This window comes from Chiloscyllium plagiosum, chromosome 32 (assembly GCF_004010195.1).
Source record: "Chiloscyllium plagiosum isolate BGI_BamShark_2017 chromosome 32, ASM401019v2, whole genome shotgun sequence".
Classification (NCBI taxonomy): domain Eukaryota; kingdom Metazoa; phylum Chordata; class Chondrichthyes; order Orectolobiformes; family Hemiscylliidae; genus Chiloscyllium; species Chiloscyllium plagiosum.
This window is the reverse complement of record NC_057741.1, coordinates 22062788-22085379: the sequence shown is the minus strand read 5'-3', so window position 1 is coordinate 22085379 and position 22592 is coordinate 22062788. Positions and strand designations below refer to the sequence as shown.

At 40.0% G+C, this 22592-nt stretch overlaps 1 protein-coding gene across 5 annotated transcripts in view; it reads left to right on the top strand.

The window, feature by feature from the left end:
* The window catches only part of kiaa0232 (KIAA0232 ortholog), a 126707-nt gene that overhangs the window by 85515 nt on the left and 18600 nt on the right, over positions 1–22592 (top strand). For all 5 annotated transcript variants that reach the window (XM_043674210.1, XM_043674209.1, XM_043674211.1 and 2 more), the window contains 2 exons: positions 3516–3600; positions 4095–7386. In XM_043674210.1, the coding sequence (XP_043530145.1) occupies positions 3516–3600; positions 4095–7386 (3377 nt within the window). The remainder of the gene's footprint in view (positions 1–3515; positions 3601–4094; positions 7387–22592) is intronic.

The window sequence follows — 22592 nt, the reverse complement described above, 5'->3', positions numbered from 1 at the left end:
AAAAATCCTTTAGCCAAAAGAGAATTTATTCAGCTTTAAGCACAATGCTTTACCTGGAGCCACTGTTTTTAAAAAGTAATGTTTCACCTTGCTTGATGCTCATGTATTCTGCACCAATGTCCTGCATGTAATGTGGAGTAATTGCTATGAACACCAAAATCACAGCATACACAAAAACAGACTCTGATGTCTGCAGACCCATAGCAGGCTGTAGGAAGTGCCTACACATCTATCATCGGTGTTAGTGTTTCATATCATCAGCACTTGTGTATACAGATGGCAACCATCATGGCTGTTCCAGATGGAGGGATGAGGGAAAAGACTGGGAATGAGGCAGAGCTTCCCTCCCAAATAGAGTAGTTTACTGGCCATTATTTGCAGCAGTGGATAGAAGTGCACAGACACAGTGCCAAACAGAGTTTAAAACCTGTGTAGTACGCATTCTAGTAATGGACAATCATTAGTTTCTCAGATCCACAACCGGAGAGTTTTTGTTGGAACAGAGATCGATTAGACTGGTCAGCTCTGGAAATGTGTGGGCTGCAAACCCCAGAAAGTAAGATCAGAAAATGATGAGGTTTCTGTCAGCTGCACTGTTGTCACTTTGCAGTGATCATGTTCCTATGCATCCTGGGCATTGCATCACTGAGTGAGATTCGCAGTAAATGCAGCCTATAGTGTGACTACTATAATATTATATCTGTCAAAACTCCATGGATTGTGCACCCACACACCAGTCTTTTGTTTCAAACATTATAGTTCTTAGGCAAGATGAGAGTTCCAGGTCCTAAAATATGACTTGACTCTGTTTATATTTTCACCCATGTAAGCTATGTAATCAGTAATATTGTCCTATGTTGATCTGAGCATAATCCTCTTTCCCCCTCCCCGTCTCCCCCTCCCCGTCTCCCTCTCCCCGTCTCCCCCGTGTGCATATGTGTGTGTCACACGTTCGCGGTGTGGGGGTGTGATTGTGTGTCACATGCTCGGGGTGTAGGGGTGTGTGTGCACGCGCTGCGTGCTCGGTGTGTGTGCACCACGTGCCCGTTGTGGGTGTATTGTGTGTGTGTTGAGCACTAGGGGTGTGGGTGGGTGTATGTATCTCACACTCAGGGTGTGTGTACACGCGCCGCGTATTGTGGGTGGGTGTAGTATGTGTGTGTGTGTGTGTGTGTGTGTGTCTCACGCTCGGGGTGTGGGTGGGTGTGCGCCGCATGCTCAGGGTGTGTGTGTGTGTTTCGTGTGTGTGACCCTCTCGCTCTCGCTCCCTCCCTCCCCCCCCCCCCCCCACCGTGTCTCTCTCTCTCACACACCCACTCTCTCTCTCTCTCTCTCTCACACACACACACACACACACACAACAATATCATTTATGAATATCACAATCAAGAAGGCATCTGGCACTGATCCCTGTGGTACTCCACTGGGCATCAACTGCACAACTAGCCTTCTGCCAAAATCTCCTATCTCCTCTAATGGGCCAATATTGGAGCCAACTTACCAATTTAACCTGGATGCCATGTGTTTTTACATTAATTATCAATCTCCAATGTGGGGAATTGTCAAAGGCTTCATTGAACTCCACATAAACGATATCAATTTACCTACCCTTATCTCGAGACCTGGTAATCTCCATGAAAAATACCAGCAGATTTGTTAGGCATTACTTTCCTCTGAGCAGGCCATATTGACTAGCCCTAGTTGACCTATGCTTTCCCAAGTGGACATTAATTATCTCCTTCAGAGTTTTCTCCAATACATTCTCTAACACCGATGAGGCACTCACTGCTCTATTACTCCTGGTGTATCTGATCTACCCTCTTGAAAATTGGAAACACCTCAGCTCTCCTCCAGTCCTCTGGTACCTCTTCTGTGGCTGGAGAGTGTGGGATATAGTAAAATAGTGTTACTTCTGCAAGTATAATTGAGTACTAACTTTAGTGTGTAATTGTGGGATATAGGTAAATAATTACTAACTTTAGTGCATAATTGTGGATAATTGGGTACTAACTTTAGTGCATAATTATTCGAGCAAATAATTTCTTTCATCATGAAAGCTTAAATATTTACAGTCTTAGCTAAATAGCTGAGATAGCTGAAACGCATAAACTAGGCAAGAAAAGAAACATTGTTAAAATGTATATTCAGGAATGGAATGTACCTATGAACAATAGAAGATATTACAAGCAAACAGCTAAAATGAAACGAACATCAAGATCCAAGTTTAGCAAAAATTTCCCTTATGTCACCACTTACAAAGCGGAGGGTCGCCAACTTGGAGAAGGGGGGAGTAATAAGGGCGGAGCGCAGCTGAGTAGTGGCAGAACACAATAAGGGAGATTGATAGGTGTGAAGACCTATGAGGTAAACGTGGAGTAGTGTCTTGCTCTCTGTCACTCTCGTAACCTTTTCATTTCATGTGGCCTATCTATGCTATCATAAAACTCAGATTTTGTACCCTCATCGCTTGCATATCCCTTTACCTTTCGAATTCCATTTTTTTCTGCATCTATTCCGAGAGGAAAGAATTCTTTCATCCTTCTGCCTTCACCACCACCACTGCTACCCCTTACTCCTTTAAATAAAACACAAGCCAGTGTTGTTTGAGAGAACTTCTAAACTTTGACTGTCCATTTGTTACAATATTTATGCAGCTTCCAATTTGATCATTTGCACTGTTGCCTCTGTCTTCAGAATCCCATATGATCTCATCTTTATTCACAGAAGTTCAAGCAGTGCTGATTAAATGTTTTTGATGCAAATTTGGTTTAGCCATTCATCCTCGGGTCTGGCTGGCTGTCAGTTTAACATTGTGCTTGCGTCAATTGTTGCATTTTACAACTATGCATTATGAATGTTCAAAAAATCAGACTTTTGTGAAATTACTAAAAAGAATCAGCTCAAATGTAAGTTTAAGTGCTTTTCTGCCCTTTTTTTTTAAAATGTAGCTTGCCCTGTCATATTTTTTGGTTATGATTCCTGGTACTGTTTGGGCAGATTTCACTTTACTGCCGCTGCTCTTCATTGGAAATTTGAATTGTTCAAGAGAAGTAGAACATTGCAATTGAATTATTATATTTAACCATTTTATCGTAAAACGTTTATAGCACATATAAAATGCCGTGTGCTAGGAGAAGATGAAGCAGCTGTATCATTTTATACAGCTTTGGTCGTTCTCCTAACCACAAGATGATCTCTAACTTCATATTTTTCTTGCTCTGCAATTGTGAACATTTCCATTTGACATTGTAAAAATACACCAAAAGCTTGACTTTAGTATCTATGTGGTGTTTGATATCTTAGGTCAATGTGAATTCAGAAGTAACTGAGAAGATGTGATAACTCTTTCGCTTAACACTATTTCAAGGTCACACTACCATCTGGTCCTATTTCTTTCCAACAGTTCACCTCATCATTTTCATGAATTGAGGAGAAATATAATGAACAAAATAATTATTCATACAAGAGCAACTTGAATTTATTTTTGCTTTCTCTTTCCTTTTTCCAAATTTCAGAAGAGAAGCAAGTTAGTAAGAAAACAGAAGGATCTCAGTCTCCTGAAATTATAGAATCTCCTTCCACCAAGGATCAGGTAGAAATGTAAGTGTTAAGCTTATTGATCTGTTTTAAAACAGTTACCTTTTCAGGGCACATTCTGGATTTATATTTGTAGTTTGTTTTCTTTCAAGGCATTTAGTGTTTCTAACTGTGACAGATCTTGGTTATTTTGTAAAGTAAGTCAATCGATGTGTTTGCAACATGTAAAATTGATATCATTGCTTGTGTGTTGGTTATGTGTATCTTCAGTGAAGACGACTGGAACATTAATTTACAGGAACTTCTCAAGTTATCAATGAATTCAAAGTTGACAAATGTAACTATGATAGGCAGAAGTGGGTACTGCAGATGTTGGAGATTAGAGTCGAGATTAGAGTGGTGCTGGAAAAGCAGGTCAGGCAGCTTCCGAGGAGCAGGAAAATCAACATTTCGCGCAAAAGCCCTTCATCAGGAAGGGCTCTAAATTTAACAGATGTCAATAGTTTAAATTTACCAAGTCACCTGGAACACTTAACTCATTTGCATTTTGTTTTTAGGTATTATGAGGCATTTCCACCTCTTTCTGAGAAGCCAATCTGTCTGCAAGAAATCATGACTGTGTGGAATAAGGCCAAAGCTTGTTCATTTTCTGGTGGTTCTTCTTCATCTGCTGCTCCACAAACAAGCACTGATACGTCCTCTCCAAAAGATTGCAACAGTGAAGGTGAAGGCACTAGAGAGCGAACAAATGAGGCTACCATCACTACAAGTAGTAGTCGCATGTTCAGAAGAAGTAAAAAGGAAAAAGAAAATAGGCACAACAATGGCTTGCAAGAACAGAAACCCAGTACAGGAAAGAAGCAGATCAGACACAGGTCCGAAGGAAAGATGCGCCCTCGTTCATGGTCCTCTGGTTCCAGTGAAGCAGGCTCAAGCTCAAGTGGGAACCAGTATGAGTTTAAAGGTCCCACCAAAGCAGTTAAAATCAGACATAAGATGAGAGAAACTGTTCGGAACAAAAAGGGGCGAAATGGACAAGTTAGGCTATCTTTGAAGTCTGTTGACAAAGATGATCGCAAAAGCACCTGTGGGAGCAGCAGCAGTGGACCTACCAAACAGCTGTGCAAAAAAGGAAAAAGATTTACGAAAGAAATGAGAAGGAAAACAAATGGCAACAGTGATATAAAAGATCTTGGCAATGGAAGTGGAAGGGAACAAGAATTCAAAGAAGAACCATTGTGGTACACTGAACCAATTGCAGAGTACTGGTTCCCTCCAAGTAGAAAAAGTAAGCTAGAAACTGCATACCGGAATAGCGTAGCTGCTAATGATAGTGAATCTTTAACTTTGGAAGAGCTTTCGGAGACGATGCAGGGTCTTTGTATTAGTAACAATAATTTCCAAACATACCTCGCAGCAGGTGCTTTCGTCGATGGTCACTTTGTTGAAATGCCTGCATTATTAGATGAGGCGAACGACCTCACTGGGACCTCTAGCTGTTCTAATCCCAAGGACAGTGATATTTTAGATGATATGCATCTATCTGAATTTACTCACTTCTATGAAGTGGATATTCATCAATCCATATTGGATCCTAGTGCCTCAAATTCGTTGCAAGGAGAGAGTCGAATTTTAAGTATGATTCGACGGAAAAGTACAGAGCAAACTGATTTTGAGGCAGACTGTTGTATAGTGTTAGATGGACTACAGTTGACGAGGGAAAGTGCAATATGGACAGATTCCCAAGCTTCTCTTGATGCAGAAGGATTGTTCGTAAATGATCTAGCAAATATAGCTCAATTTTGGGAGTGCTCCAGCTCTGATGAAGCAGAAGGAGAAAGCTTTGCTGGGGATTCCCCCATTACGCTTTCTCCTATTGTGGATAATACATTGTGTGATGCAAGTAGCAGTACTGGCAATCAAGAAGAACACTTTTCTGAAGCAAATGAAGGGTCTGGTTTAAACTCTACTTGTTTTTCTCTGTTTGAAGTGCAATATGATAACTCTACATCACCGTTCTGTTTTGATGGACTTGGCCTGGGAAATCAGAACAGTGATATTGGAGGCTGGGCAGATATGCCAGGGAAAACACAGTCTCGTTTGCTTATATGGACCAAAAATAGTGCCTTTGATGAAAATGACCATTGCTCAAATCTTTCAACACGAACCTGCAGCCCATGGTCACATTCTGAAGAAACACGTTCAGATAACGAAACCTCCTTTGGTATTCAGATGGAGGAGTCCACTAAATTTAATGCAGATGAGATTGATTGTATCGTCCCTGGCATTTCGTCCAGCCTTCTTGATGAAGACCTTTTGGATTTATTGCACGAGAACACTCCTTCTCAAACAGATGGAGCTTTACGAAATATAACAAGCATGACTTTCAAACAGAAATCCAAGCTGGAGTCGGTGTGTGGAATTCAGCTGGAAGAAGAAGGAAATAAGGAATATGAAACTGTGGAAATCTTTGCAGAGCATTTGGCTACTCATGGGGACAGCTATGGCTCAGAAGTTATAAAGGACATTTGGACAACCATAGCAGAAAATAATGCCGCAACAACACTAGATGTAGAACGATCAGAAGAGGATTTTTTTCCTGCTGAGGTGAATGGTTGCCATTGCTGTTGTTTGGATATGGTAACAAAACAGGACATCCTGCAAGAGCCTCATGAAAAGGCAGTGCAGCGGTCTGAATATCACCTGTGGGAGTGCCAGAAGGAAAACTTAGAGGCCCAAGCCGTTGCAACCGGAGAACTTGCAGAGATAGATGTAGGTGATTACACTGCACCTTCCAAACCTTGGGATATTAGTACTGACAAAGAAAGTGCTTTCATTCTTGGTGGAGTCTATGGAGAACTGAAAACATTTGACAGTTGTGGAGACTGGGGTGTAGTTCCTCCTGATCCTGCAAAAGGTACTTTATTGCAGTGTGCAGCTTCAGATGTTGTAACCATAGCAGGTACAGATGTTTTTATGACTCCAGGTAGCAACTTTGCTCCTGGCCACAGACCATTGTGGAGATCTTGTGCTTCATTCACACCATGTGACCAGACAAGAAAAGGAGATGATAGGTTAAATACTGAGTTCTCTTTCATCTTCCATGAAGATTTATTGGGGAATTGCAGTAATTATCAGAGTCAAGAACCTGGTGTTGAGTATTCATTTTCCTCCTTTGACTTGAACAATCCTTTTTCACAAGTTCTTCATGTGGAATGTTCATTTGAACCTGAAAGGCTTGCAACATTTAGTCCAAGCTTTAAGCCCAAATCTATACTGTGTTCGGACTCAGAAAGTGAAACGTTTCATCCTAAAATATATAGTATTGACAAAACGCAGTACAGGGCTATTCGAATCTCACCGCGGACTCATTTCAGACCTATATCTGCCTCTGAGCTTTCACCAACTGGAGGAAGTGAGTCAGAATTTGAGTCTGAAAAGGAGGATGTTGCTGTACCTGTCCTCTGCCAGACTGATTTGTTTGAGGATCAACAGGCAGATTTAAAGCCATTGGAAGAAGATGCGGAGTGCGAAGGACATTATTATGGAAAGTTGGAGCTGGAATCAGGAAAATTCCTGCCTAGACTAAAAAAAGCTGGAATGGAAAAGAGTGCTCAGACTTCCCTAGATTCTCATGAAGGTTCTGGCAGCCTTTTACAGGCAGAGCAGCAGTGCCCAGAATGTAACTTACAAGCATCAATTGGATGCACCAGTGTGAATAGTTGTGAAATAGATTTCAAGTTGAAGGTACCATGTGACAACGTGGAAGCGTTCCAGAATCGTACAATAAGTAGGAACTTTTCTGGATTCAGTGAGGGAACTGATGTTAGAGCAGCATCTCTACAAGAGGTAAGGACCACTCTTTCAGGCGATCGTCTCCTAACAATGTTGCAATAAGTAACTTGTTGCTACTTGATCAGTTGCTGAGAGGTTATACTTGAATACTTATTTTAGCAATGATTTTATCCCATTGATCAGGTGAACTAAGGTATGTTTTAAGACACTATGTATCAAAATTACACAATTGTTTTGTAGGTTTCTTGTTGAATAGGTCACAATGAAGTCAAAACTTACACTGTTGCAAAAGGGATAACAAACTTTCAAAGTAAGGAGACTGAGAGAATTTGGAAAGAAAATTGTACTTTAGTATCAGTTCCTAGAAAATGTTATTGTCTTACCTAATGCAAGCAAATATAGATAGATAAGTACTTTGTTCCCAACAAAGATCTATCAATAAATCTGTACATTTTCACTGGGGCAAATAACTTTGTGCTATGTCAGAAAATGACCACCCATTCTTTTGTTTAAGTAGTGAATTTTAATTATAAGTACAAAAAAAAGCTTTCTTGAAACAAAATTACAAATTTCACTCAAATAACTTGTAATTTTTAAGCTTGAGGGAGCAACTGATGTAAATTGGATATAAAAACAAGTGATTTCATCATTTAAATGCATGACATCCAGTTATTTTGAAGCCAGTTTCAAATATGAACATTCCAAACAAGCTGCAGCAGCCAATAATTTGTTCATGGAGTTGAATAATCAGAAAGCAAACTAATTGAAAGCTTCACAGAAAAAAATATCAGTTAACTCATCAGAAAAGATTGCACGTTTGTAAGCTTATCCACAAATAATAATTTTTAAAATTGTGACTTAGTTTATCTACTCAACTGTGAGGGGAAAAGGTCTTCCTACTATAAATAACTATGATCACATTATTCACTGATTCATTCGTTCAATAAATTTGTATGTTAACTTAATTTAAATACAAACTGAATGGTCGTCTACCACTTTGAAGATTGACTTCACATATTGAGAGAGGGGAATAGCACTTAAGTCATTTACCATAAAAGGTTTGTTCTTCCATTTTCCAGATTCATTAGCTAAACATAGATCACAAAGAAATGAGTGTGGTTCTGAAAAGTATGAAGAGTTGAAAATTGCTCAATTTCTTCTCTCAAAGGGTAATGAACAGGTGGAATTCTGTATATTCAAGGGAATCCAAGTTTGTGGTGTAAAAACAAGAAAATGAAGTTTAGGATGATCAGATTAGCAATGATCTCATTGAATGATGGAGCAAACTCGATTATGCTGAATGGCATTCTCCTGTTCCTGTGTCTTATGCTCTTAAACGTGTTTGAATATATTAGAAAAAAAGTATTATTTAGTAAGAAGATCTGAAGACAGAATAATTATCACTTTTTATTCATTGTATATATTAAACAAATGTTATGGATTTATAGAATTTCACAGTATCATTGATCATGACAATGCTTACAAATAGAAGTACAGAACCAAAATGTTAATAGTTCATTGAGATAATTCAAGTTTTAACATTTTTGTGCTCTTTGAAAAGAAATTCTGTTCTTAAGATCTGGGCATCATCAACAAGTATGTACTTCTCAAACAAGGATGATGGACTGCCATCAAGCAAATGCCCTTCATTTTATCATTTTTTTGTGAAATTAGAAGTGAACTTTATAATATGTGATTGAATCAAGTCTCACCTAGACTGGGTGGGGGGCTAAAGCAGCTGCTTTTTGCTGCAGGTCATGTGAACATGAATGACAATCCAGTAGTATCCTTTTTTATGATGTCAGTCCTATTTTAGAGCATTCATTGGCATCTTCAAGTCCTTTCTCTATTTAAAATGTAATTCCTTTGATCCTCAATGTACTGAGGGTTCAGTTATTAACTGTGAGTATTCTACCCGCACAAAATTAAACTCAATTCTATGTTGATTCTTGTCAATGGTTTCTTATTATCTTCGAACCAGTCTTGATTTTGACCAATGTCTAAAATAAAGGTTTTTTTTGAAACTTATGTTTTGTACTTTGATGTGATATCTTTTTAAGTTAGACCGCTATGATGAGGACTGAAATGTTGAAGGGAGTAGTCTTCCAGACCATCCCATATCTGAATGATATCCTTAACAGAAGTAACGTGAAAATGAAGGTGGTCATTAAATCAGAACGCTGCCCCTGTGGCTGGTTTTGCATTGTGGTCTAAAGATCGAGTAAATAAATATACGATATACCAGAGCAGGTTTTCATACTGTGGATAATAGCTCAACCAATTGACTGCATCAGATCAAGGTTAATTAAATGTTTTCGGCTTTTGAAATGCCAAGAGAGATTGAAGAGAGAGGATGATTACTTATGATTCAATTTTGCTCCGAGTATCTCCTCATGCTGACCATGATGGTGCATTTTTATATGCTGGCTCCCTCCAGACGAAAATGTATTTTTATGCATAAAATATCTGTACCCCGTACTAAATAATCAGTATTTCCATTTCAGCAAAGATGGTCAGTAGGATATCCATCAGATCTTGTATCATATTTTATAATCCCAGCTGATAGAATGTAGGAGAAATTGGATCTGGAATGGAATCTAACATGATTGATCACATGTTTAGGTTTTGCAGATGATTATAATGGTTAGTTACTGAAATCTACTGACACGAGACTGCAGGTATTCTTTGACAATAGAACATTATTATGGAAAGGAAAGTATTATATGATTCAAATAAAGATCTCACAATCATCGTAACAAAATGTCAACAATTTTACCAACACTACCATTTTTAAAAATTAATTCATAGGATGAGGGTGTTGCTGGTCAAGCCAGCATTTATTGCCCATCCCTAGTTGCCCTGAAGGTGGTTAAGAGTCAACCACATTGCTGTGTGTCTGGAGTTGCATGTAGGCTAGTCAGGGTAAGGATGGCATATTCCTTCCTTAAAGGAAATTAGTGAACCTGATGGGCTTTTCCAACAATCGACAATGGATTCACAGTTTATGTAAGACTCTTCCAGATCTTACTGAGTTCTAATTACACCATCTGCTATGGTGGGATTTGAACACGGCTCCCTAGAACATTATCTGGGTCTCTGGATTCGCAGTCTAGTGATAATACTACTAGCCCATTGCCTCCCCTGATACAATCTATTGAAAACACTCCCAGAGAAATATGACTGCTATCTCAACTTAAAAAAAATCCTTTTTTAATTCACTTCCAGAATCTCTCTTTTGGACTGCAGAGATGGCTTACAATTCCTTTCCCAGTCCGCAGGCATTATCTCACTTCTGATGATCTGAGCTTTTTAGCAATATGATTTCTACACACACTCTCCTGACTTAGAAGCTCCATTGATAAGAAACCACTTCTACTGAGGTTACTGAGGGCCCAGAATTGACTTGATTCACCTGATAGGGGAAACTGGTTTTCCATTTTAAGTCTTTGGGACTAGGGTGTCACTGGCTAACTAGGATTAATGCCCATCCCTAGTTATCTTTGAGAATGATAGTGTTTCTAGTGCTTGTAACAAGGTCAGCCAGATGGACCTTATAGAATGCGTTCCTATCAGGGAGCTCTAGCTGACAGGTTAAAAGTAGGAGTGTTAGACATTCTGACATTGAGTCTGGATCAGTGTCAAGGACTTTACACGTAAATAAAAGGTGACTTGGTGACTGGATACTGGCCTCTGGAGTTACTTCAGTGGCGACAAGAACAAAGCTCGCTCCTGAAGAAATTCACTTGAGATCGTCAGCTTTGAGTTGGCGTAAGCATTTCTGGCATTATGGTATTATTTGGGAAGCTTGACTTATTCAATCCTACCATTTAAGACCAGTCCCGGTATTTGAAAAGAATGCGTTATTATTTCTGGGCAAATGACATTGGGCAGATGAAAAACAATGAGTAATTCCTCTGACTGCTTGCAGATCCGCAGCATTTTCAGTTATTCGGAGCCTAACTTTCTCTGAGGCACCAAATACTAAAGATGAAACTTTATTGCTGGAACAGCACAGCAGGTCAGGCAGCATCCAGGGAACAGGAGATTCGACGTTTCGGGCACAGGCCCTTCTTCAGGAATTCCTGAAGAAGGGCCTGTGCCCGAAACGTCGAAGATTCCTGAAGAAGGGCCTATGCCCGAAACGTCGAATCTCCTGTTCCCTGGATGCTGCCTGACCTGCTGTGCTGTTCCAGCAATAAAGTTTCAACTTTGATCTCCAGCATCTGCAGACCTCACTTTCTCCACCAAATACTAAAACCTTTCAAGAGTTGATGGATTTAGTTAAGGGTTATTACAACCCCAAGCCACCTCTGATTCTGAGATGCTATTGGTTTTATTTGGCAGTTCGAGAACCAGGGGAATCTGAATTGAAAGTTTTGACGAAGTTAAGGTGACTGGCAGAGGCATACCATCCTGAATATGATGCTGAGAAAATGTTTGGTATGTGGGGTTAATGACCTAACCAGGCAAAAAGCCCAACTGGAATTCAAGCAGGCATTACAACTGGCTTTGTTATTAGAATATGCGGCAAGTGGAGCATGTGCCAAAGGGTGTCCCGAAGGAAGTAGACACACTCACCTGTCTGACCTGAGCATGGGGAACACCACTTGAGTGTAGACGATTGCCTAGCATCACACCGGACATGTCCTTTCTGAAGCTGGGCATGAGTCATGCATTCTCATAATTGCATTTGAATGAGGATTCCCAGAAGAATAGGGTTTGTACTAATATATGAGCCTGCCTTTTTGGGTTATTGTCTGCCTGTGCCATTTTTCAGCAGACGATGGAGAATATTTTACAAGTCTAGCCAGGTCACTATTCCCCTAGAGACGTTGCTAATAACAGGGAACACCAATAAGGAGCACTTGAAGAATTTGAATGTTGTATTTAGATGGTTCTCTGGGGTGGGCTAATACTTTAGAAGGGATAAATGAGTGTTCCAGGTGCTCTAAATGACCTATTTGAGTTGACAAGACCAGGTTACAACTGTTGGAAGATGAGGTGAGGGCAATCAAAACTGTCCTGATACCCATATCTGTACTAGAGCTTCGGTCTTTCCTTGGGCTGGTGAATTATTATGGAAAGTTCAGACATAACCTGGCCTCCATCCTGGCAACTTTGCATCAACTCCTGAAAAAGGATCAGCCTTGGAAGTGGAGGCATAGCCAAGCCATCGCTTTCAAGAAAGTGAAGAAATACTCTATCACCCTGTAAGGTGTTGGCATACTATGATCCCAAGCAAGATCTGGTAATGAAATGCAATCCTTCCCTGCACTGCTTTGGGGTAATATTAGCTGATAGCTGGCCCAATAGAGAGGAATGCCCCATAGCATGTGCATCCAGGATTTTGGCTAATGCAGAGCATCAAGATACCCAGATAGAGAAGGAAGATTTGGTGGTCATATTTGGAGTCAAAGTTCTATCAATACTTTTATGGTCTTAAGTTTGTAATAATAACAGGCCACAGACTCCTGTTAGGTATATTTAAGACAAGGAAGTGTTGCCCATTGCTTCAGGTCGAATTTAGCAGTGGACTCGAATAGTAATGTATAATTAAAGTTGGAACACCGTCTGGGAGGCTAAGTAGTGAATGTGGGTGCATTGAGCTACGTTCTGCTGGCAGATACACCACTGGTGGTACTGCCACTGGATCCATCCATAATGGTTTCAAATTTCTGGGCATGCTTCCAATCATAGCTGACACTATCACTTTGGAAAAACAAATCGGTCCTGGCAAAATTGAAAGGTAATGGGGGAAATCCAAAGTCTATCACATACAGAATTGAAACCTTTCTGAACCCTCGAAAGGTGAGATCACGGTAGAGGATGGCATATTAATATGGGGAGCAAGAGTGATTGTTCTGAGCAAATACTGGCTGAACTCCACCAGGGTCAACCTTGGGTTTCCAAAATGAATTTAGGGAAATAAATATTGATGGTTGAAAAACAGTTCACATTGCAGAAGAGGAAATGCTGGACATCTTAGAAAATATAAAAGTAGATAAGTCTCCAGGAGCTGACCTGGTATATAGCAGGACATTGTGGGAAATTAGGGCGGAAATTGCGGGGCCCCGTGCAAAAATATTTGTATCATATATAACCATGAGTGAGATACTGGATAACTGGAGAGTGGATAATATTGTGCCTTTGTTTAAGAAGGGATAAAAGGAAAAGCCTAGGAACTGTAGACATATAAGTCTGACTTCACTGGTGGGTAAGTTTTTGGAGATGATTCTGAAAGAGAGGATTTATATGCATTTATAGAGGTAAGGACTGATTTGGGATAGTCAGCATGGTTTTGTATGAGGGAAATTGTGTCTCACAAACTTGATTGAGTTTTTTTTGAGGAAGTAACCAAGAAATGGATGAGGGCAGAGCGGTCGACATTGTTTATTTGGACTGTAAAGCCTTTGGCAAGGTTCCGCATGGTAGACTAGTTGGGAAATTTGGATCACATGGGATTCTGGGTGAGCTTGCCAATTGGGTACAGAATTGGCTTCATGGCAGGAGACATGGTGAGAGTTGTCTTTTGGATTGGAGGCCTGTTACCAATGGTGTTTCACAGGGATTGATGCTGGGTCCGCTTTAGTTTGTCATTAATATAAATGATTTAGAGGAGACTATCGAAGGCCTGATGAGTAAGTTTGTGCATGAGACCAAAATTTATGGTGCATTGGAGGAGTTCATCTTGCATTATAAAGAGATCGTCATCAATTGGTTAAAGGACTGAAAACCAGATGGAGTTAATTTGGATAAATGCGAGGTATTGCATTTTGGTAAAACAAAAAGGACATATGCAATAAATAGGGCCTTGGATTATGTTGTAGAAAAGAGAGATCTAAGGGTTCAGATACATAATTCTTTGAAGTTTGCATTACATATAGATAAGGTGGTTAAGATGTTTAGCACATTTGTCTTCATTGCTCAGTCCTTTGAGTATAGGAGTTAGGATGTCATGGTGAGATTGTACAGGTCGTTGGTGAGGCCTCTTCTAGAATCGTCTGCACCTTAGGTTTTGGTTGCACTTCAATTCCATACTCCTGATCTGCGGGCACATGGGGCGGACAGGGTGAAGGGCCGTCTTGTGGATCTGCACCTGGGCCTGGCTAAGGTGACCATTGACAGGTCCAGGCAGTGGGCCACGGAGGGGCCTGTCATTCCTGACAGCCACTCTTTTCGCGGTTACACCCACGCTCAGGTATCCCTGGAGACTGATACTGGCGTGTTGAATCTATCACAGTCGAGGCCTTTCGATACCAGTGGGTAATGCAGGGGCTGAGTGCATCATCGGTCTGACAATGTAATTTTGATTCAGTTAGTTTTTGTTTCGTTCTGTATGATTCAATTTGACTTTTTGTTTGTGTTCGGTTTTGATCGGGGTGCCCCTGCAGGGATTGCTTCAGTATTTTTTAATTTGGACTCCTGTTATAGACTAGGCCAATACCCTTCAAAATATATTAAGAAGATAGCCTAGACCTGAACCTTTTTCTTAATTTAAAGGTATGCGTTAAGACTCTGTGTCTCCGGGTGCAAGTTGATTGGTCAAGCTACTCGACTTTAAGCAAAATAAACTTTATTTTTATGCTATAGCTAAAATACTGTCAAAGTAAAAATAAATGACTTGACTAACTCTATCAAAAAGTTTAACAAAATGACATGCATACATATATTAACAACTGGTAATTAACTATTCCAATATAGTAACATTCCATAAACACACCCTTGGCAAAGGCAAATTCAGTCAAGTAGATTCTCACATGCAATTCAAGCTGTCGCAAGAGAACTCCAGTTTTTAGCTGTAACAGAGGAGCAAGAGCTTCCACTTCATGACCCCAGCAACTGCAGAAAGCTAAAATTAAAAATATTGCTTCTGTGGGAGCTTCACTCCACCAATTCAGTCTGCTTCTATTGTTCCAATGTTTTTTTTTAAATAAAAAAAAATCCCAAAGCCTTAGAAGCTGTTTAATTTTTTGGCTTTAAGCATACCATTTGACATCTGTCTGAAGCTTTCTTCATTAATAAAGGAGGCCAAAGAACACTGCTTGAAGCCATAGTCTCATCACACTCCCTGAAAGAATTGAGGGAATTTTTTTGAAACCCTTTGGTCCTGCTGTTTGTTGGAAGAAGTGTTGATGAGACTTTATGTTCAGTTTACTTTGAGTTCAAATGAACAGAGGAACCCTTACTCTGTATTTAACCTCTCTCGTTGGCCCTCTCCTGGGAGAGTGTGATGGGAGCAGTGTAGAGGGAACTTTACTTTGAGTCTAAAGAGTGGGGAAAGTTTTTCTTCTGTTCACCCCATGATGTACCTGTCCCAGGAGTGTTTAATGGGGACGGTGTTAGGGGAGCTGCCTTTTCAGTTCCAAAGAATCAAGGAAATTTTACTTCCAGTTTAGCTATTAGTTCAAGGAGTAGAATGAGCTTTACTCTGTATTCTTCCTGTGCTGCCCCTAACCTGGGAGAGTTGGTTCAGGCAGTGTCGAGGTCTTTTTGTTTAAATGAGTTGAGGTCTCTGAAGGCAACACCTTTGCTGGGTCTGTCCTGTTGGTGGGAAAAGACATATCCAAGGGTGGTGATGATGGTTATGGAATCATACATTACAGGCAATCTCACATTATTGCCGTAACCCCCAGATATTAGTAAGGAGGATGTTGTAAGTTCGATAGGGCTTTCTTTTTTGCTGTTATTATTTCTGGTGCCAGGCGATCCATTTTGTTTTTATGACTTTGTAATTGTCACAACTGAGTGGCTTGCTCAGCCATTTCAGACGGCAGTTGAGAGTCAACCACATTCCTGTAGATAAGGAGTCATCTGTAGGTCAAACCAGGTAAGGATGGCAGTTTCCTTCCCTAATGTCCTTTAGGGAACCAGATGGGTTTTTCCTGGCAATTAACAATGATATCATGATTGTTAGATTCTTAATGCACAGAATTTTTGGGAATTCAAATTCCATCATCTGCTGTGGCGGGATTCGAATCTTGTTCCCCAGATATTGAGCTTCTGGAAAACAAACTAATAACATCACCAGGCCATTGCCTCCCCCTCCTGAATTGAACTCTGGGTTCTTTTGAAATGAGAGTTGAATGTTCAGTTCTGTTCTAAAATCAAAGTTGAACTATTTGTCTTAATGTGTTTGCTTGGCTTGTCATAAATTCAATAGTGAAACATTTTATCCTTTAACACTGCAGGGATACTCCCCGGCAGTGAACTGAAATCACAGGATGCCTTAGAACTTATATATTTAGGTCACTGTCCAGGTTACATTCTGACATTTCTGATTTTCCCAGGACTACATAAAATCCATCAGCCTTCTTAATTAAAACAAAATACAAATTCCAAATATACTGATTAATATATTATGCAAGTTTACTACACTTTGAAAAGACAAGGCAAATAACCATACAAGGCACTGTTCCTAAAGCATTTAGTTGACAAATAATTCAGACCTTTAAAACTTCCTTTCCAACAATACTTGACTTAGATTTCTGTTTGGTCTCTGAATAGCCCAAGGAAATTCTGTATGGGGTTTCCATGGGCCCACGCTTACTATGCGATGTTTCATTGCTATGTCTGCTGCTCAAACTAACAGCTCAAATCCTGTGATGTAAGTAGGCCATTATGGTGAAACTTGCAGTGACAAATATATTATTACACAACAGCCCAACAAGTTAATAAGCAAACTGCTTAGCAGATGACAGTTGTTCACATAGGAATGGGAAGTTTTATGCTGCAACTCGACACATATTTCGCAGTTAAAAGTATTGGCTGAGATATTTTGGCCCTTCAGGAAGTTACTTTAGCAGCCTTGAAAGTAAAAGCTATCTCAAAGCTGGTTGGCTGATTTCCAATAACTTGCATTTTGAAAGCATTTTTAAAGCTGATGTAAGATTTTTTAGATCCAAAACAAGGACAAAATATTTCATTTCTGATTACAGAACAGATAGTTATCTATTAAAGCAGGCCTATGACAACAAGTGCAATAATGTTAATTGCCTCCAAATTAAGCAGTGATATAGATTAGTTATTCATGGCAGAATTATCTATGACCAATGCACATCTGGCATTTTTATGATCTCAGCAACTGAGGAATCATGATGCATAGATGAATTTTACCTCCACACATTCATGACATTCTATCCTATATCTGATAGATATTTATTAATCTCCCTTAAAATTATTAAATGCATATTATAGGAAAGATTTCCTAGTTTTTCTTTATGCGTGGTTAGTAAATATTAACTTGATTTTATAATTTACTGTACATAGTTGATGTTATGTAATATTTTTTTTTATTTATAGCATCAATATTTTAAAGATCTGAATCACATCTTTCAATTTTTTTCAAAGAACAGTTGGAAATGAGCTTTAATTTGGAGTCCCACTTTGCTTATGCTCTCTTGCCCCATAAATTGTAATCTGCTGTTAAGTCTGTATAGATCTTATCCTCTCCTCCCTTTGCATGTGTACACACTTTTTAGTATTTGTGACTAGAACATAAGTTGAAACTTAGATCCCACTGAGAAGGAATTAAGTGCAGAAACAATAATTGTTTTTTTTTCTCTTTCACCTTCCCAATTGCATTGATCCCAATGTTAAACTCAATAAAATCATCTCCGAATAAAATTTGAATCTACTCATAAATTTTACTATGTTTGTAATATTATTAGCCCAATAGGCTGTCAGAAAATTTAATCTCTTCTAGAAACAGAATGATCTAGTCACTTTCTTGAGTCTTTCATCATGAATTATCCTTTAAAGAAAAATTTATAAGGTAAATCCAACTCTGCAAGGTGTTTTAAAATTTCAAAAATGAGGAATTGCACACATTAGAAGTGATCATGAGCTGAAAAAATCTTGGATTTTTGATGTACAGGCATTGTCTCAAATTCAGCTGCTGAAAACTGGATTTTTATAAGCTGCAGTTTATTCATAGTAACTCTTAATAAAATAGGAAAAAGCCTTACCATCTAGTTCTTAGAGTTGCAACGTTGTGGACAAGTTACTGGCTTTACTGGTTTTGATGAGGCAATGGAAAGTTGCAGATCAGCTAGGAAGGATTTAAGGAGAAAGTTAAGAAGAGCAAAGAGAGGAAACAAGCATTCTTTAGCAAATAGAATAAAGGAGAACCCTAAAGCTTTCTATAGGTATGTGAGGAATAAAAGGATGACTAGGGTAGGAATAGGGCCAGTCAAAGCCAGAAGTGGAAAGTTGAGTGTGGATCCTGTGGAGATTGAAGAGGTGGTAAACGAACATTTCTCGTCAGTTTTCACTCAGGAAACGGAGAATATTGTAGGGGAGAAGGGTGAGATACGAGATATTAGACTAGAAAGGATCGAGGTTAGTTATGAACAGGTGTTAGCAATTCTAGAAGGAGTGAAAGTAGTCAAGTCCCCTGAGCCAAATGGGATTTATCCAAGGATACTCTGGGAAACTGGGGAGGAGATAGCAGAGCCTTTGCCTTTGATATTTGAATCATCATTATCTACAGGTTTAGTACAAGAGGACTGGAGGATTGCAAATGTTGTGCCCTTGTTCAAGAAGGGCAGTAGGGATGATCCAGGTAATTATAGACCAGGGAGCCTTACTTCTGTTGTAGGAAAGGTTTTGGAAAGGATTATAAGAGATAAGATTTATAATCACCTAGCAAGCAATAATTTGATTTCAGATAGTCAACATGGTTTCATCAAGGGCAGGTCATGTCTCTCAAACCTCATTGAGTTTTCTGAGAAGGTGACCAAGCATGCAGATGAGGGTAGAGAAGTTGACGTGGTATACATGGACTTCAGTAAAGCCTTTGATAAAGTTCCACATGGTAGGCTGTTGGAGAAAATGCAGAGGCATGGGATTGAGGGTGATTTAGCAGTCTGGATTAGAAACTGACTTTCTGAAAGAAGGCAGCAAGTGGTGGTTGATGGAAAATATTCAGCCTGGAGTCCAGTTACTAGTGGTGTGCCACAAGGATCTGTTTTGGGACCACTGCTGTTTGTCATTTTTATAAATGACTTAGACACATGGATTAGTAAATTTACAGATGACACTAATGTTGGTGGAGTAGTGGACAGTTTGGAAGAATGTTACAGGTTGCAGGGGGACTTGGATAAATTGCAGAATTGGGCTGAGAGGTGGCAAATGGAGTTCAATGCAGCTAAATGTGAGGTGATGTACTTTGGGAGGAATAACAGGAAGGCAGAGTACTGAGTCAATGGAAAGATTCTTGGTAGTGTGGATGTGCAGAGGGATCTTGGAGTCCATGTAAGTTGCCACCCAGATTGATAGTGCTGTTAAGAATGCTTATGGTGTGTTAGGTTTCATTGGTAGAGGGATTGAGTTCCGGAGCCGCAATATCATGCTGCAACAATACAAAACGCTAGTGCGGCCGCACTTGGAATATTGTGTACAGTTCTGGTCCCCGTATTCCGGGAAGGATTTGGAAGCATTGGAAAAGGTGCAGAGGAGATTTACCAGGATATTGCCTGGTCTGGAGGGAAAGTCTTATGAGGAAAGGCTGAGAACTTGGGTCTGTTCTCATTAGAAAGAAGAAGGCTAAGAGGGAATTTGATAGAGACATACAAGATGATCAGAGGATTAGATAGGGTAGACAGTGAAAGTCGTTTTCCTAGGATGATGATGTCAGCTTGTACGAGGGGACATAACTACAGGCTGAGGGGTGATAAATTTAAGACAGATGTCAGAGGCAGCTTCTTTACTCAGAGTGGTAAGGGCGTGGACTGCCCTGCCTGCCAGTGTAGTTAGCTCAGCCACATTAGGGAGATTTAAACAATCCTTGGATAAGCGCATGGATGATGGGATAGTGGATGGGGAATGAGCTGAGAATAGTTCACAGGTTGGCACAACATTGAGGGCCGAAGGGCCTGTTCTACGCTGTATTGTTCTGTGTCCTATAAATAGGACAAGAGTCGGTCGTTCAGTCTCTTGAGCCTGTCCTTTTATTTTGTAGGTTCATGGGGCTGATTTGCCCCAGGCCCCAGTCCTCTTTCATGCCAGCTCCTTGTAGCCCTCAACCTGTATTCCCTCCAAATTTTCTTGTTTCTGTGTGAATCTGAGGTTTGTGTGCGGCAGAAACTAGTGGAAACAAATGTCAGTACACCTTCACACTGTCTATATAGCTATGCACCTTAAAGGATCATATTTCAAGGATCTAGCTATCATTTTTTACATACTTTCAGTTAGGTAAATTATATTACTTGCCAATCTTTCCCTGTGTCCTAATGACCTTTGGCCAAAGTTCCCACTAGGCTAGGCAGCTACTGGGAAGCTCTGCACACTCAAGTTGGTGTGCCAATGAATGGCTTCCACTTCCAGAAGCAGCTACTGGACTGAGGAGTCAAAGTTCTGCTCAATGGCAAAAATGTTATTTTTGACTCCTGACCCAGCAATCTGCTTTCCAGGCTCATTTTAAAAAGTGTTTATGAGGATACTAGGTCCACAAACAGAGAAAAGTTGATTTATTTCTAATTTCTGAAATTCATAAGCTCTTGACCGTGCTGAAGTCCTGACTACTTTATATTAAAGTCGCTTCATTTTACCAACCCACAGTTTCAAAGATTCTGGCATTATTTTGCTCAGAACCAACTGTAAGTTGCATGAGGGGACACACTCTGAAACACATGAGGCTTCCAGATAGCTTTTGTGAAAAGGGAATGCCTCTGTATGCTACAGTGCACCAGACTTGCTGGAGAAAAATTTGCAAAATTCCCATCCCAAAATCTCAGGTTCTTTTACAAGCTTTTCGAGCTTAATGTGTTGTTACTCGGTTACCTCCCTCCCTCTTCCCCATCCCCATTTAAAACTCTGACTTATTGGGATAGAGAGAATGCTTTTGGGATTATGATTTTTTTTTTGTCCCCCGCCCTTACTGAATCTTGACCTCACAGCCCTTAGAAAATTCAGCCCCATGTGATAGATACAATGCATCTCTTGAATTGTTGATATAGTACTCTTCATAGTTAACTTTATTACTGTTGATATGTGGTGATAGGGTGCAGTGCTACTTTGACCAGAATTGTGAAGGGAGAGATCATTGCCAAAGATTTGTTATAGTAAAATTCAGAATGAAAAACCTGGCAGTGTGAGTGATCCAGCAGCATCTGAAGATAGAACAAAACCTCCAGCACTTCACATCCAACCTGAATAATAGCAAGATCTGAAATCCAGCATGGTCTCTGTCCCAATCTTGTTGGTTCTGATACCATAGAAACCACAGTGAGTTGGAAATTATTGCCTCACCTTTCAGGTTTTTGATACCAATTAGAGGGTCACGTTTCACAATCTGCATCAGATGTATTTTATTGTAGTGGTAACTGATTGCTTCTGGAAAAGTTCCCATCAAAATGGAATAAAAATGAAAATGGCTTTGATGTCGAGACCAAAGCCTCAAGCCTGGCCCCTAAGGAATCACTTTTTTGAATTGCCTTTAACATTTCACAAAGCTAAATTGAATTTTGCTGCATATGTGTACATTTCAGATTCTTTTATTGAAATGCTTCTTGTGAAAATGTTGTCTCAGATTTATTCATGCAAGGATTTACAACTTATCGAAAAGACAGGGAGGTGGGCAGAGGGGGCGGGGTGGCCTTGTTAGTTAAGAACAAAATTTAAATCTATGGCACTGAATGACATAGGGTCGGATGATGTGGAGTCTGTGTGGGTGGAATTGAGGAACCACAAAGGCAAAAAAACCATAGTGGGAGTTATGTACAGACCTCCTAACAGTGGTCGGGACCAGAGGCGCAACATGTACCGGGAAATAGAAAAGGCATGTCAGAAAGGCAAGCTCACGGTGATCATGGGGGACTTCAATATGCAGGTGGACTGGATCCAAAGAAAGGGAATTCTTGGAATGTTTCTTGGATGGCTTTTTGGAACAGCTTGTCATGGAGCCCACAGGGAGCAGGCTATTTTGGACCTAGTGCAATGGAATGATTCAGACTTTATAAAAGATCTTAAAGTAAGGGAACACTTAGGAAGCAGCGATCATAATATGGTAGAGTTCAGTCTGCAGTTTGAAAGAGAAGGCAAAATCGGATGTAATGGTGTTACAGTTAAATAAAGGTAATTATGAGGGCATGAGAGAGGAACTGTCGAAAATCGACTGGAAGCAGAGCCTAGCAGGGAAGACAGTAGAGCAAAAATGGCAGGAGTTTGTGGGTATAATTGAGGACACAGTACAGAGGTTCATCCCCAAGAAAAGAAAGATTATCCGGGGAGGGATTAGACAGCCATGGCTGACAAAGGAAGTC